The sequence below is a fragment of the Larus michahellis genome, chromosome 7, assembly GCF_964199755.1.
Source record: "Larus michahellis chromosome 7, bLarMic1.1, whole genome shotgun sequence".
Taxonomy (NCBI): Eukaryota; Metazoa; Chordata; class Aves; order Charadriiformes; family Laridae; genus Larus; species Larus michahellis.
The window spans coordinates 13,117,889-13,133,827 of NC_133902.1; the positions used below are offsets into that span (position 1 = coordinate 13,117,889).

General features: G+C 53.8%; 2 protein-coding genes across 2 annotated transcripts; both read right to left on the reverse strand.

The window, feature by feature from the left end:
• Positions 1 to 1,854: 1,854 nt before the first annotated feature.
• On the reverse strand, positions 1,855 to 5,973 carry LOC141745958 (angiopoietin-related protein 2-like). The gene is made up of 6 exons (XM_074593503.1): positions 5,899 to 5,973; positions 5,378 to 5,437; positions 4,637 to 4,883; positions 4,056 to 4,094; positions 3,418 to 3,549; positions 1,855 to 2,483 (listed from the first exon to the last, which is right to left on the reverse strand). Exons 1-6 carry the CDS (start codon positions 5,971 to 5,973, stop codon positions 1,855 to 1,857), a joined length of 1,182 nt encoding a protein of 393 aa, XP_074449604.1.
• A 4,799-nt stretch (positions 5,974 to 10,772) lies between these two features.
• Positions 10,773 to 14,510, reverse strand: LOC141745959 (sperm acrosome membrane-associated protein 6-like). Its single transcript, XM_074593505.1, is given in 11 exon segments — positions 10,773 to 10,860; positions 11,067 to 11,235; positions 11,546 to 11,699; positions 12,210 to 12,313; positions 12,578 to 12,655; positions 12,743 to 12,766; positions 13,014 to 13,082; positions 13,406 to 13,480; positions 13,984 to 14,148; positions 14,217 to 14,282; positions 14,453 to 14,510. Coding segments are annotated over 11 exon segments (1,050 nt in total).
• Between the last annotated feature and the right edge of the window lie 1,429 nt (positions 14,511 to 15,939).

Consider the following 15,939-nt stretch of genomic DNA (forward strand, 5'->3'; position numbering starts at 1 on the left):
GACACAATGGTGTTTCCGGTCACTTGTTCCAGCCGCTGCGCACTGAACCGTGGCTGTAAGGCTATGATTAACTAACAGAGTCAGCAAAGCCCAGTATTTTGCAAAACCTTTGCCCATAGTTTGCCCCTGTCCATGGCTGTGTGGTTGCTCTACACTGGGAAAGGGAAGAAACCACCATGGATTGGCATGTGGAGAGGGTGGTGGGCTCCCTGAGGGCATGAGAGATGCGGGTAAGTCAGTCCGATCGTACTCTGACACAGAGAGGGAATGTGGCTATGGATCTCCTTTGTGGTGGAGAGAAGTTTGAACTTAGGGCTTGAAAGAAGTCACGGTTCCTCTCCTCTGTCTTTGGAAGAAAAGCTGAGCCCAAGGAAGGCTTATGGCTGTGAATCCTGAACAACTTGGCACTCTCAGGTCAAGATATGTAACTGAGGTCCCAGGGCACCCTGGGAGCTATGGCAGGGCCGTGTTCCTGAAGAGGCTGCACAGCCAGCCTTGGCTGCCCTGGAGCCATTGGTGGGCCTGCAGTCCTGATGCATGGTGAGATGAATGTAGGAGGGTGCTGCTAGTTGAGAAAGGCTTCCCAGTTTACGCTGACTTGAGAGTAGTATTTCTGGACTGAGAGATATGTCTGCTGCTTTAAAAAATCATTTGCACTCCAGCCTGGATGCAAATGGAGGGGAGACGCTTGACATAAAAGGACTGCAGGTTCCTGGTAAACAGCAATTTGCTCAGGAGTCAGCAATGCAGTGTTGAAGGTGACCTGCATCCTGGGCTGTATTAGCAAGAGTACAGCCAGCAGAACATCACTCCCTTCTGCTCAGCACTGGGAGACCACATCACGGGTACCATGTCCACTGTTGAGCTATCCAGTGCACAGAGATCACCATACTGGAGCAAGCCGATATGGACCCAAGCTAATCCAGGCTGCCTCATCTCTTAAACCTGCCCCAGATATCCCAACCATGCAATGCTGCGTGGCCTTGCAGTGCTGTTGCCCTTTCTTCCCTGTCCGTTCTTCCAGTCACCTCCCAAGGCCTGGGCCACCATTCACAAGGTTCACAAGGCAGGACGACGCTGGCCTGGCCAGCTGTCTCTGGTTAGCTCCAGGTCATGGCTGGTAGGGCTGAACCGAGCTCTTCCCTTCTGCCCTCAGTGCTTGCTCTTGGCCATGTGGTACTGCATTCCCTTTTTGAAAGATACCCACCTTGAAACCCAAGTTTCTTCTTTAAGTGAAAGCTTTGTCTTTAATTCCTCATTTGAGTCTTATGATAAATTTTCCCTTTGAAAGCCTTTTCTCACTGCACCAGGAGCCTCAGGTTTACTCCTGGCAAGAAGCTATCAGCAGTTATGAGAAGCTCCCAAAGAAAAGAAGGACATTTGCAAATGTTTGTGCAGATTCTGAAAGCAATTTTATTCTGCAGGGTGAACACAGATTACAGCAGGAATATGGTGCATACATGGCCTGCCTGGGCCCAGAGCAGCTTAGATCAGGTTACCTAGTGATGACTGATCTTTTTCTGCTGAAGTAATCTATCCCACAAAGCTTAAAGAGAATAAGACTTTGTTGGATCAGGAGGTTTTTAGGTTTCTGAGCATAATTTTCTCCCCATAAGGAACATGCTTGGAAACCACAGTTTATAAAGACTTGTTTGAATAATAAGCCCTAAAAACCCACCACAAGTTAAAGGCCAGAGACAAAGCAGGAAGCTTTGCTAATTTTCAAGAGAAGAGGAGAAGAAAACAGCTCTTGATGTACAGGAACAACCCTATTCACCCCTAGCCAGCAAAACGGGTCCCTGCAGGGCACTGGTCTGACCATGTGCCCAGTTCAGACAGGAGCTGGAAAGAGTACTAGTGGTACGGAGCTGGTTTGATGAGGATGGCAGAAGCTTTGCAGTTCCCGTTGCACAGGCTGCCCCACGTTATGCCCCCCTTCACGTTCAGCTGTACAGAATAACATGCTGAGTACCACCACCCGCCCCCAGACCGGGAGGCACAGTTCCCTCTGTAAGTGTCCTGATCCTGATCTTTTGTGGAGAACTTCATGCTGTTGTGCACATTCCTGGGATTGTCTGAGTCCATGGCATCCTCTGCTGTCCCAGAGTACGTTCCCAGTGTCAGCCGGTAGCCATGGGACTCATCTTCCAGGCTGAAGAGGCTGTAGTCTGCAAACTTCATGGTGTTTGAGGCATCCCAGATGACAAACCTGACCTGGTAGACCTTCTGCCTGGAGATCTGATGGATGTACTCAGTGCCCAGCCAGTACTCGCTGCGCACGTTCCCAAAGCCGTACTTGTAGGTGTTCCAGGACTCAGCCCAGGTGATCTCTGTGCCCTGATGGTTCCTCTGGATGACCGTCCAGCCCCCACCCGCCACATTCATTTCGCAGTACACCATGATGGGGTGCAGGCCAGTGGGCTGGATGACGTAGACGTCACTGGGGCTGCCAGTGGGAATCTCGCTGCAGTCCCTGGGCCAACCTGGGGCAGGAGAGAGGGTGATTTAAAAAAAGCTTGTGCAACAGGACAAGACCATGTTTCACCCTGTGGCAGGATAGAGGGACATCTGGCCAGAGTACCTGGGGGATAATCAGCTGTCCCAGCCCAGAGAGGTCAATGTGCTTGGCTGGAGGCGAGAGTGAGCTGGCCTCAGCCCTCTGTTCCTCTTCCACATGGGACACCTAACAGGAGGCAGCCCCAGTGAAAGGCCCCAGACCCACTGGGCTATACTGGTATCAGGCTAGGAGATTGATATGGACACTAGTGGGCTCCTTTGGATCTCCTGAAAAAGGGGTTGTGTCACTAAAACAGGGTCATGTTGGGGAGGAAGGTGAAGAGGACCTTGCCTCTGCCTATGACTGAGGGAACAGGAATAAAATGACACCTTCAAGCACACAGACACCCTTACCAGTCTGGACAGTGCACACACAGACACAGACACACACACACAGAGCACTGCAGCCTGCACTGAGTACACATCCTCACATCCACCATCCTCCATCCTGGAGCAGGGCCAGGGCCAGGGACGGCATAGGGCCCTACCCCACCCGGAGCTGGCTGCACATGAGCACAAAACACTGGATGCCCCCTGAGCTGACGGGTGTGGTGTCCCCATGCTCGCTTGCTGCAGGACCTCCCACTGCAGTTAAGGTCATCCTATCAGATGGGCAGAGCTCCTCTCCCTAGCTGGACAAAGCCTGGCGTTGATGCCACCTCTCCCCAGCCCACTTGCCTGTATACACTATGGAGGCGTGATTCGGATCTGAGACATCATAACACACCCTCTCCCAAGCGTCATTTTACAAAGCCTCCACTGGCCCAGAGCATGGGCTGAGGCTGTTCACCAGCCAGGACTGACCCAGACCAAGGAACTGAAAGGGGCTGGTGAGAGCAATGCCCACCGGATGCTACATACTGGTTTTCTTCAGAGCACTCGCCGAAGTGTTGGAGGGAGATTTCTTGAAGATATTTAGGGTTTGTATATGCCTGAAGTGGCCTGGGGCAGCCAAGACCAGCACGCAAGCAAGGAGTAGAAGGCACTGGGCTGCTAGAAAGGGAAAAGATGGAGAAAAGATGAGATGTGACCCTCCACCCAGAGAGGCGGGAAATACGATGGCTCCAGCACTGCACAGTGTAACACGACCATGTGAGATGCATGCTGGGCACCATCAGACTGGTCTGTGCAAGCTGGAAAGCTTGCCAACTCTTTTGCCCAAGGTGTAGACAACCTTTCCTTTTCCCCTTGACTATCTCCTGAAAAGTCATGCATGAGAGAGTTTTGGGTGGAACAAAGCACCCAACAAATAACTGAGCCAAGTTTCATTCCTGGCCCCTGAAGCAGGGGACTGGCTGGGGTGATCCAGAAAGCAGGGCACAACCTGCCGGTGTTCAAAGGGGTGGCCGGTGAGCCTGCCCTCAGAGGGTACGGGTGCCACTGCTCCCCATCGGCATGCAAGGACCAGTGCACGGAGCCTCTTCCTGTTGCTGGGCTGCCCTACCTGTGCTCGTCCCACCATGATCGAGGAGCACCCCACTTCCCAGCCCAGTACTCACTCATGGCGTCCAGGCGGGAATGCCCTCTGGAGTGCAAAGCTGTGGAGAGACGGGTCTCACAGAGGCATTTGTAGTGCCCTCTGCAGTGGGTGGGGTGAGTGGGTCCTGCCCCACTCCCGACTTCCTTTCTCCTGGAGGAGGGAATCAGGCTGGGTTTCCTTTGTGCCCTTAAAAAACACAAGCTGAGATGAAGGTGCCTGTGGTTCTAGGTGCGTAGCTTCCCAAGCAGCAAAGAAAATAACGCCCGTGCCAGCAAGAGTCCTTGGAATGGTCTCTTCTGTGAGTGCTCAGCTCTTTGGATGGAATTTCCCCTGGGAACAGCATATTTGGGAGCTTTGGAGAGTGCAGCTCAGTAAATAAACACTTGAATGCCAGTCACCAACCACTATGGTGAGCAAACGCTGGGGACGTCCCCACCTCCCACCATTTCAGCAGGGTGCTGCCAGGTCAATTGGTTCTTGTTTAATGTGCTTTTGATAAGCCCAGCCTAGCTCTCGGTGGGGAAGTCAGAGCAGCCCCGAGACTCCCAGAAAGACTGACTGTTAAGGGACAGTATTTGGAGCGGTTGGTGTTTTCCAGACTGCATGACAGCAGGCAGAGGGTTGTGGCAGAGGTGATCTCTGTCTGGGGGAAGCGGGAGAGGTCTCTATTCCCCAGTGGGCCACGGTCCTGATCTGCAAGGAGGCAGCTGAATGGGCCTGCTGAAAGACACTGCCTAAAAGGTTTCTGTAGTTTGGGAGACTGGTCATGCAGGATGGCTACAGAGGAAAGCAAGTGTCTGCCCAGGAATGAAGCGAAACTGGGCAGATGGAGGGCAGCAATGGGGATCTGAGCATGTACAGAGGGGGAATGGCAAGGTCTGAACGTGCACAGAGGGGAAAGGAGAAAGCTTGACCCTGTGTGCATGGAGAGGGAATGGTGGGGATCTGAGTGTGCGTGGAGGGAAAATGGAGGGGAACTGAAAGCGCGCAAAGGGACTGGAAGGGATCTGATGGTGGAAGCCATAGGAACTGACCACCCAGAGAAGGGACGGGTGGGATCTGAGTGTTCATGGAGGGTAACAGTCGGAATCTGAGGGCACTTGTCATGGAAAAGAGGGATGTGAGTGTGCACAAAGGGGAGAAGTCAGCACTAAAGCAGACACTGAGAGGAACAGAGGAGATCTGCATATTCAAGGAGGGGAACAGAAGAGATCTGTTTGCATACAGAGGGAAATGGGGGACCCCGGAGCATACAAGCTGGGGACTGGAGGGCATCGGTTTGTGCAAGGAGGACAGCGGAGGGGTTCCAAGAGAGCACAATGAGGGGAACAGAGAGGGTACGAAAGCAGCTTGATAGGAATGGAGAGCATCTGAGAGCGCTTGGAAGTGAACAGAATGAGTCTGAGGGGACCCAGAAGCACCCAGAAGGGAACAGGGGGAATTTGAAAACAGGTAGACGGGGCAAGGTTTGGATGTAAGGCACTCAGAAAGGATAGCAAGGACTGGGGGGTGCCCAAAGGGGAGTGGAGGAGATCTGAGCATGCATGGATGGGAACTGCAGGGTTCCAAGGCACAGGTAGGGGAGAAGAGAGGATGTACAAGCACTCAAAAGGGAATGGGGGGTAACTGAGGGTCCACAGGGGGGAACAGAGGGAGCCTGAGCATGCATAGAGAAGAATGGAAGGGACCAGAGTGGCATGTCGGGGAATAAAGACTGCATGGAGGGGATCTGCATGCACACAGAATCGAATAAATGTTTTTGATGTGCCTTCTAATGCTCACCAAGGTCTTTTCTTTGCTCTCCGGTGCAACCCAGAGGCTTACATTTGGTCCTCTCATGCCCTAAGAATCACTTCATTTACCTTTTGGTGCACCCAAAAGAAGGTGCACCTTCGGATGCCTCCAATTTCCCTCCTGTACACCTCAGACTGCTCCATTTTCCTGCTGGTGCTGCCTAGAGCCCCCCCATTTTCTTTGCGGTGCATCCCAGTGTCCTACATCTGCTTTCCCTTTCATGCCAGAGCCCTCCCTATGCCCTCAGGTGCTCCTCAAGCCCTCCACTGCCTTCTCATGCACCCTGTTTCCCTTTGCAAATCCTGTCACCCCAGAGACCATTGCAGGGTCCTGGGCAGCAGGCACTTCTTTGTGCAGGACGCTCAGTAGAAAGTCAGGATAAGACTTCGGTCTGGAGATAGTGACAGTCCATTGCTTGCTGAGGCCACAGACCCAGCATGTCTGCAGAGACAGGGAAGTCTGAAGTCAAGCCTGGAGGTCGGGTCAGTGGGTCCCATCAGGGGCAGAACTGAAGGAATAAGACTGGGCGCAGATGTAGCTGCTGCACAGCTGCCAGGTAGCCAGTGGTAAAGGCGCAGCTTAAAAGCAGCTTTCCAGGGGAAGGAGGAGCAGGTCCTTACTTCTAGCTTTTTTCACAACAGCCCTTTTCAGTGAAGTAGTTGACTTTGGAGATGGCTAGCTAAACTCCTTAACTCAGTGAACTGCGCTCTGAGAAGGGGGAAGGGACTCAAGCGTGCTGGCATCGGCCAGCCCTCACAATCAGGGAATCTCTGGAACCACCCATGCAGAGCCCTGTGATAGGGGAAGCAACACCTGATGGCTCCTCAGGCTAGCTCCTGCTTTGCGATCTGGGTCTTCTCTTCCCACAGGGAAGCACAGGGATCCCAAGTGCCAGTTAAAGACAGGTTTGTACTTTGATAACTAGGGCCAAAGGATAGAGTCTCTGAGTGCTCAAGTGCCACAGTTATTCCAAGGTCTCTGGACTTATGGCCCCAGCATGCGTTCTCCCATCTGTAACAGTGACAGTGTTTGGGGTGAGTTAGGTAAGGGTCTGCGTGCTTTGGGCAAATTCAGAGGCCACAAACCTATGGGAGGCCCTTGATTCAACCAGTGGATTATTTTGGAGGGTGTTCCCATCCAGGAGGGTGAGGATAGGGGGTAGTGTGAAGTGGCACCTTAAGAAGCATGGCCTGACTGGGTCCTCTTTGCTGCCATTGAAGTAGGATGTTTTCTGGCACTGGGGAAACAAGGGGTTTGCTGAGGCAGGTAGCAATGTGACAGCCTCTCTTGCCGTCTCATTGGGATGAGATGGCAAGATGAGAAAGGACCTCTTGGTCACCTGGTCCAACCACCTCCTCAAGAAAGGTCAGGTACAGCAGTCCACCCAGGAGAGTGTCCGGTTGGGTTTTGAATATCCCCAGGGATGGAGGCTCCCTCCCTGGCCAACCTGTGCCAGTGTTTGAACACTCCCACAGCGAAAAAGTGTTTTCTTGTGTTCAGATGGAACTGCCTGTATGTCAGTTTGTGCTCACTGGCTCTTGTCTTGGCACTGGGCACCACTGGAAAGAGTCTGTCTCCTACTTCTTCATTCTGTCCCTTCAGGTATTTATATACATTGATAAGATCCCTCTCTGAGCATTCTCTTCTCCAGGCTGAACAGTCCCAGCTCTCTGAGCCTTTCCTCAAAGGAGAGATGCTCTAGTCCCTTAATCATCTTTGAGGCCCTTTGATGGACTTCGTCTAGCATGTCCATGTATCTTTTGCATTGGCGAGCCCAGAACTGGAGTTCAGGTATGGCCTCACCAGTGCTGAATAAAGGGAAAGGATCACCTCCCTTGACCTGCTGGCAACACTGCTCCTAATGCAGCCCAGGATGCTGTTGGCATTCTTTATCATGACTGTACATTGCTGGTTGATGCTCAATTTCTTGCCTGCCAGGATCTCCATGTCCTTTTTTGCAGACCTACCTTGCAGATAGGTGACCCCAGGATTGACTCCTGGAGAACACCACTGGTCACTGATGTCCAACTGGACTTTGTGCCACTGATCAGCATTCTCTGGGCCTGTCCATTTGGCTAGTTTTCAGTACACCTCCCTGTTCACTTATCTAACCCATATTTTCCCAGTTGGTCTGTTAGGCTGTTTTGGGAGACAGTGTCAAAAGCTTAATAAAATTGAAGTAAACAATATCCACTGCTCTTCCCTCCTCCATCATGCTAGTCCCTCATTGTAGAAGGCTACCGGGTTACTTAAATATGATTTCCCCTTTGTAAATCCATGCTGACTACTTCAGATCACTTTCTTGTCTTTCATGTGCCTGGAAATGGTTTCCAGGACTAGCTGTTTCGTCATCTTCCCAGGGATCAAGGTGACACTAAACAGCCTGTGGTTCCCTGGGTCTTTCTTCTTGCTGCTGAAGATAGGAGTGACATTTACTTTCCTCCAGTCTTCAGGTACTTCTCCCAGTTGCCAGGATCAATCAAAGAATACTGAGAGTGGCCTTGCAATGACATTTGCCAGCTTCCTCAGCACTTGCGGGTGCATTCCATCAGGGCCCATGGAGTTCTGTATGTCCAGTTTGCTTAAGCAAACTGGATCCTCTTTCCCTGATCCCCTAACCTGATCCTCTTTCACCAAGAGTACGTCTTACTTGCTTCAGACTTTCCGCTGATCTCTTGTGCCTGGGATTCCCAAAGGATGGTCTTCCCAGTAAATATACCAGTGAAGAAGTCATTGAGTACCTTGGCCTTTCCCATGTCCTGTGTCACCAGAGCCTCTGAACAGGGATTCAGCAGCAGACCCACGTTTTCCCTAGTATACCTTTTGTTTATGTAGTTGTAGAAATCTTTCTTGCTGCCCTTCACACCTCTTGCCAGATCTAACTCCAGGCCAGCCTTGGCTTTCCCAGCCCCATCCCTGAATGATTGGACAGTATCTCTTTATTCCATCAGCCATCATACTCCACTTCCCTCTCTTGAACACTTCCTTTGTAAGTCTGAGTTTACTCAGGAACTCCTTGCTTATCCACACAAGCCTGCTACTTCTGCTTGATTTCTTGCTTGTTTGCAGGAAATATATTAGAAAAAAACCTGATGTAAACATATATAATAAAACCATGTCCCCTGTCTCCATCTACTTTTTTGCTTTTGGGGTGATCAGTGTGGGCTGGTGGCCCCCACTTCCATGGGTTCCTCTGCTTGGGGTGCAAGGTAGGTGGTGCAGAGCCATGGAACACCACCTCTGAGGAGTCTTGTACGTTCTCTGATGCACTGCCAGCCTTCTCTCAAAAAGTGATAGCCAGGCCCGACAACTGCCTCAGTCTCTGGGGAGGGTCCAGTGTGGCTGTCTCATCACTGAGACCCTCAGTCAGCCCCAACCCGCAGTGGGCCATAAGGGCTCATTCCCCCGAGTCAGTCCCTTTGGACAGCCTCAGGAACTGGATTTTGTGCTTGGCTGCTGATGGCTTCCATGATAGAGCTCCGTCAAGGCTGTCTGGACTGCTGCTGTACAGCTAAGCCCCCCCAAAATGGTTCCAGAGCATGCAATAAGGAGTCAAGGTCCTGGAGGTCAGGGTCACTGAACTCCATGTAGCAGGTGACCATGTAGCAAGCCCTCCACTGTGGGACTGCAGCAAACCAGCTCCCTTCCTGCCCTCGCCGGCTCTATGTTGCGCTGAGCCCCTCCAGCCCTTGTCGTGGCCTGTGGCCGAGACAAGAAAAAAGTCCTAGAGGTCTGAGAGAACGGGAGAGCTCACGCCTGGTGGCAGCATCTTTTTGCCACTCTCCTTTGCCAGTTGTGTATGCTCCTGTCATCAGCATTCAGGGTGGGAAGAGCTTCATCCCCTTCCCTTTGCTTCACACAGCTGTACACCTGAGGACAACCTGTGACCGAAAGTAGTGTGGTTTCCACCACCCCCACCGCCTTACCCAGCCCACTTGTCAGCAGCAGAAGAATCATAGAATCATAGAATCTTCATGGTTGGAAAGGACCTTTGAGATCATCGAGTCCAACCACAGGAATAGGCAGGGACCACAAAACCACAGTGTGTTCCTAATGGATTCCTCTGATGAGACATGTGAGCTGCAGCCTCCAGGATGAGCACACGGTGGCTCTGTTGTGTTACCAGATGACTGCAAGAGGAGGTCCTTGCTGGGATCAGGATTGGCCTCTGTGTGATGGAAGAGCACAGGCTTGGGCTTCAGCCCAGAGATTGCAGCTCAGGCTCCTCAATCATAACCAGCACTGACAGCTTTTAGGGAAACAGAGGAGAATAACTTGGCATCCATAGCGGCCATGACATACAAAGGTATGTATCTTTGATACATAGGTATCCAGAGAAAGCTTTCCTACAGGTAGCAGTCTGAACTTCCCTCAGTGCTAGCTGTTGAAATGAAGGGTTAGGAGGGTCAGAACTATATTTTGGACTTCTTACACACTGCCCAGTACCCAGTTTTTCTGTATGAAGCCCAAGACCCCCATATCTCTATCTCCAGCATAATCCAGACTTTTTGAACTCTGTGGTTCTCTTTTCAGATTGCTCTCATCTGCACATGCCACCCCTAATGCAAGAAAAGCAATTGGAGAAATTTTGGTCTTCGGCGATGGATCCACGTGTCAAGCTCTCCTAAGGTGAATCCAGGCATCTGGAATTCCCTGGGGAACCCTGTTGTCCAGGTCTGTGGGATGTCCAGGGGTCATTGAGGTCTAGGAGCCTTCGGCATTGCCAGATGGCCCTGGGAGGCAGAAGGAGAAATGGGGAAAGAGGAGGAGGGGGGAGGGGACCCTATATCCCCGCCTGGGGAGGGAGCAGGGGGGGAAGGGGAGGGGGGATCATGGGGCATCTGAGGGGTCCTGTGAGCAACTGATGGGTCTAAGGGTGAAAGTATGGGACCATGGGGGCAACTGGGAGCAACTGACTGTAACTGGGGCCCTCAGACGGACACTAGGGGTTCTGGGGAAAATGGGGGAAAGTGACAGGATCCCAGGGGCAATTAGGGAACCTGGAGGAAGCAAGGTAGCCTGGAGTGGTCCTAGGTGCAAGGGAGGGGTCCCGGAATGGGCCAGAGGACAATGGGCCAGGGGGAAATAGGAGGCCCTGTGAGTTTAGGAGTCCTAGCAGTCTATGGCCCAAGGAAATCCCAAGGGACTCAAGGCCCAGGGGTGGGGGCGTGTTGAGAGTCCCATGCTGGTCTGCGGGGAGCCCGAGATGCATGGGGATTTTGAGGGTAAGGTTTACCATGTCAGGAGGACTCACATCAGCAGCAGCACGAGCGCCATCGAGCCAAGTGCCAGCCCCAGCCCCAGCGACACCATGTGGTGCAGGGGGGTCGTGCCATGGGGCCAGAGCAGCACAGCTTTGAACTGAGCCTGGAGTCCCTGATCTGCTTTCACGTTTCCCTCTGATACTGTGGAGACATAGGCACCTCAGGTCATGGGGCATTGCCCCCACCAGGGACCAGGTGCCCCTACAGCACCTGCTCCAGCCACAGACCTCACCACCCCCCAGGGATCCAGGTGTCTCGGGGTCCCTGCACCATCCCAGATGCCCCACTGCCCTCAGAGGAGCCAGGCATCAGGACCTGCTCCAATCCACCTGTCCATGATGGACCCTCTTCACACCGTCATGCACCCCCCTCCCATGGACCCAAGGGTCTGAGGTCCTCCTCCACCCCACATTGCCCACTGCCCCGAGGGTGCTCAGGTGTCTCGGCGCACCATTGAGGTAGAAGTACTTGCGGACCAAGGGCTCAGAAAGGACCCCCAGGTGACAGGCGATGGTTCCTGGAGTGGGGTGCTGGAGGGTCAGACTGAGAGGTCCCTCTGCACTCCCCTGCAGCTCCTCAAACAGCGCCAGATCCTGTGTGCGCAGCTGGGGCATGGGGGAACACATCAGCGCAGCATGGTCCACCAGGTACACGAAACAACACACGTCGTGCAAAGACACCCATGTCCTGCACATGCTTGTCATGTCCCCTTTATGCTTCTTGTACCCTTGGCTCATGCGTGTGCATGCACCTGATGTCCCAGAGGTGCTCCTTATGCCCTCTGTGTGTGCGCACACAGGGACGCACAAGCAGAGCATATGCAAAAGTCACTCCCTTCGCACACGTGTGCACACAAGTGCACATAATCTGCAAACACATGAGTGACCTGCCTCCTGCTCGTGTGCACCCTTCATGTAGCTGAACACATGCTTGCATCCTGTGCATACTTACACACACAGTACTCATAGCACACATACCTGCTGTATAAGCAATACCTGTATCTATTGACAGTCCTCTCCCCAAGTGCACAACTATATTCATGCAGGCCTTGCTACCCATGCCCAGCCCTCTCATGAATGTCTACGTACACCCTTACACAGGCATGTGCAACTCACATCCTTGGCAAACATCCAGGTAATGGGCAGGTTCGGGGGGGTGGCAAAGGGCACATCGCAGTGCAGCGTGATGGCTTCCTCCGCGTGGGCCCACGTATCCTGCACTGGGAGCATTGACAGGCACATCGGTTCACATCTGCTCATGCACTTACAGGAATGATTGTGCTCCTGTGCGGCTGCACGTGTTCATGTGCTCGCAGTGGGGATGGGTAAGCATGTACCTTGGCACACGCTTGTGCGCTAATGGTGGGCCCAGCAGGCGTGCCCACATGTGAGAAACGAGGGTTGCCCCCAGAGCCCTGGAGGCACCCAGCTCCGGGGTGGCGCTTAGCCCAGCTTGGATGCCTGGGTCTACCATGGCCCCATACCTGGGCAGTCCAGGGGAAACTGGCAGTCCACAAGGCGGCAGGTAGCACACTGGAAGACACGGGCAGCTGGCTGGTACCCTGGGAGGAAGAGACTTGGTGGTCCCAGGGGGATGGGAGATGTACTAGGGGACAGGGGGCTGGCAAGACAGAGTGATGGGCACTCACCACAGGGCGGGACACAGGCTGGAGCTGGTGGGGAGGAAGCAGCATTAGACTGGGGATCATTGGGGATCCACATGCCTGTGATGAGCTGTCAGGGCTCAGCCCTTGTCCAGCCCAGAGGGGGTCCCTGAGGGTGTCTCCAGGATGGGGGTGTCCAGGGTGGGGGTTCCTGGGGTGTAGACGTCCAGGGTTGGGGTCCCTGTAACAGTCCCTTGAGTGGGGGTCCCAGGGGTACCCCAGGAGTCCTGGGTGGGTGTCCCTACTGGCCCCATACCTTCCTCCAGCTGGCTCAGCTTCACCCAGATTATGTTCACGGCTTCCTGCAGAGACACTTCAAAGGACTCTGGGGTGTCCCAGATGTCCAGGTGAGACAATGTGCTCTCCCCTCAATCCCCACGAGAGCTCCCCAGGCCCTACAGATCCCCTGTACAACTCACTTCGACCCCATATATCCATCGTGGAGTCCCATATATACCCAAATACCCCTTCAAAAACTCCCAGAAGCCGTATACCTTGAAGGCCATGTACCCCCAGGATTCTTGAAATATCCCCTTACAGACATCCATATATTCTATACCTCACTACACCTCCTATTCAAGGCCTCCACGCCCATCCCCCAGGACCCATGTCCTGGCCCCCCTCACATGTCCCACATCCTCTGCTCACTCATGTCCCTCTGCTTCTCCAGAAAATGCAGGGCATCCATGATGATTTCCCGAAGTGCCTCGTGCTGCTCTGACCCTAGGACCAGTACGGGGTTGAGGTTGGAGGTTCAGGACAGGAGGGTCTGGTACAGGCTGGGGGTTTCTGAGGGTTCCTGGAGTCCTGATCAGGGTTTAGGGATACTGAGAAGGGTTAGGTATCCCTGGGGATAGGGAGTCCCCAGTGTGTCCCTGGTTAGGGTCAGGTGATTATCAGGGTCCCAGCCAAGGTTGGGGTTCCTAGAGGCCCCTGGGGTCCAGGTCAGGACTGGGAAGAACTTGGCATGGTTCGGTATCCTTAGGGTGCCTGTCTGGGGTGGTTCCTGGGGTCCTCATTTAGGAAAGGGGTCCCTAACTGCTCAGGATCCTGGCCAGTGTCAGTGTGAGGGCCTTGGTTGAAGTGGGGAACCCCAGAGGGTCCTGTTCAGGCCAGGGGTCCCCGTTGGGATGAAGGTCCCTGGTGGGATGGAGGTGCCAGTTAGGACCTTACACCTTGGGCAGGGTTCCTGTTGGGTTGGGTGTCCCTGCGGTCCCATGACGCACCCACAACGACAGAGGTGAGTGGCACAGCAGCCTGGACGAGGGCCTCAAGGCAGTGTTGATGTCGGGGGTCCTTGGCAGGGGACCCAGTAATGTCATGGCAGAGCCATGCCCACTGAATGGGGGGTCCAAAGCAGAGCAGGCAGGGGTGCGCCCCAGGGAGCCATGACACCAGGGCCACCACTGCCACAAGCCAGGTCCCCCTGCCTGGATGCTTTGGTTTCCAGGGAGCCAGGGGGCCAGCACCAGCTTCAGAGGAATCCACCGCCACCCCTTGGCCCCAGAGCATAGCACCCAGATGCCTGGGTCCCCAGGGAACAGCCAGGGTTCCTAGGCGGAGCCCCGGTCCCTAGGTCTCCAGGTAACAGCAGGGTTCCGAGGAGGAGCCTGGGTGCCTGAATCCCCAGGGGACAGTGGGGTTCCTAGGCAGGTCCCAGGTGCCTGGGTCCCCTCTTGAGAGGAGTGGCGATACCCAGACACATGGGTCCCCTCAGGTGCGTGGGCTGGAGAAGGGGCTCCCAGTACCTCATTTTGGTCTCCCCAAATCCTCTACCTTCAGTCCTTGCCAGTCACATTATTTAGTGTCCCCAAATCCCCTATATTTAGATGTCTAATTCCTCACCTTCACCCCTTATAATCCTGTCTTGTCAGCATCCCCAGTAGCTTGTAGTTCCCAAATCCCCTTCTTTGAAACCTATGCAAGGCTTCTCCTTTTCATTCCACGAACACCTCCATACTCGCCCGCCAAGGGGAGCTGCTCTGGGATGGCCCAGCCCGCAGCAGAGTGTCAGGTTTTGGTGCACAGAGGTGTTTCCTGAGGCAGGGAAATGCCAGGGCAGCAGAGCAACCACAGCCACCCCCACACCTATGAAAAAGAGCCTGGGGAGCACAAGCGACCAGGAGCGTGGCAAAAGAGCAGGCAAATGTGGGGCATTAGGGCGTGATCACTCTGCCAGTTCGAGAGGTGAGGTCAGCCAGTGGTTGTCACCCTCTCAGAAGGAGCTCAGCTGTGGTCTCCACCCGACGGAATGCCAGGACCTCTGTACTCGCCAGAGTGGAAGTGGCAACCCAGACAGAATTCCCACAAAAAATGTGCAGCCATCCAGGTCTTGGGCCGCAGGGAGTGCCAGAGCCTTTTGCTGATGACAGCTGGCAGCCGTGAGAACAATGGTATGAGGTGTGACCAGGGGGATGATCTGCTCAGCCTGGTGGCAGAGCTATGGGAGGAAGTAGAAAGGTGAAGGAGCATCGTGAGAGAGACTGGTGGAACTGTTCTCTGCACTCCCTGAGACAGAAACAGGAACAGACACCAAAATAAAACCAAGATCAAGGGGATCCTCTATCCTCTCCCTGCCAGGCTGAAGGCAGTAGCTTAAAGGAAAGGAATGAATGGAGGCAAGTCCACACTTGGGGTGGCAGATGAACCCCCTCCTTGCCCACCCTGCTCTCCCAGGTGCCTCTGTACAACAGGTACGAGGCTTTGGATGTGGAAGGCCAGTCAATGGATGATGTGGATGATGGTCCATCTACACCAGAGATGTTGCAAGGTCAGAAAGGCTCACTCCTCTATCAGGACCACCTCCATGAGGAAGAAAAGACAGGTTTCAGTTGTAGGTGATTCCCCTCTGAGGGGAACAGAGGGTCCAATATGTTGGACAGACCCTTCTCTTAGGGAAGTCTGCCGCCTCCCTGGGGCCTGGGTTAAGGACATCACTAGGAAACTTTCTAGCCTGGTACAGCCCTCGGACTATCACGCATTACTGCTCTTCCATGTGGGTAGTAATGAAGCTGCAATGCGTAGTCCCAGGACAACCAAAAGAGGCTTCAGGGCCTTGGGATGGTAAGGGAATCTGGAGCACAGTTTTTTTTTTTCCTCTCTCCTTCCAGTTGTGAGCAGCAACACTGGAAGAAACAGACAGACCCAGTCTATTAATACATAGCTCTGTGGCTGGTGTCACT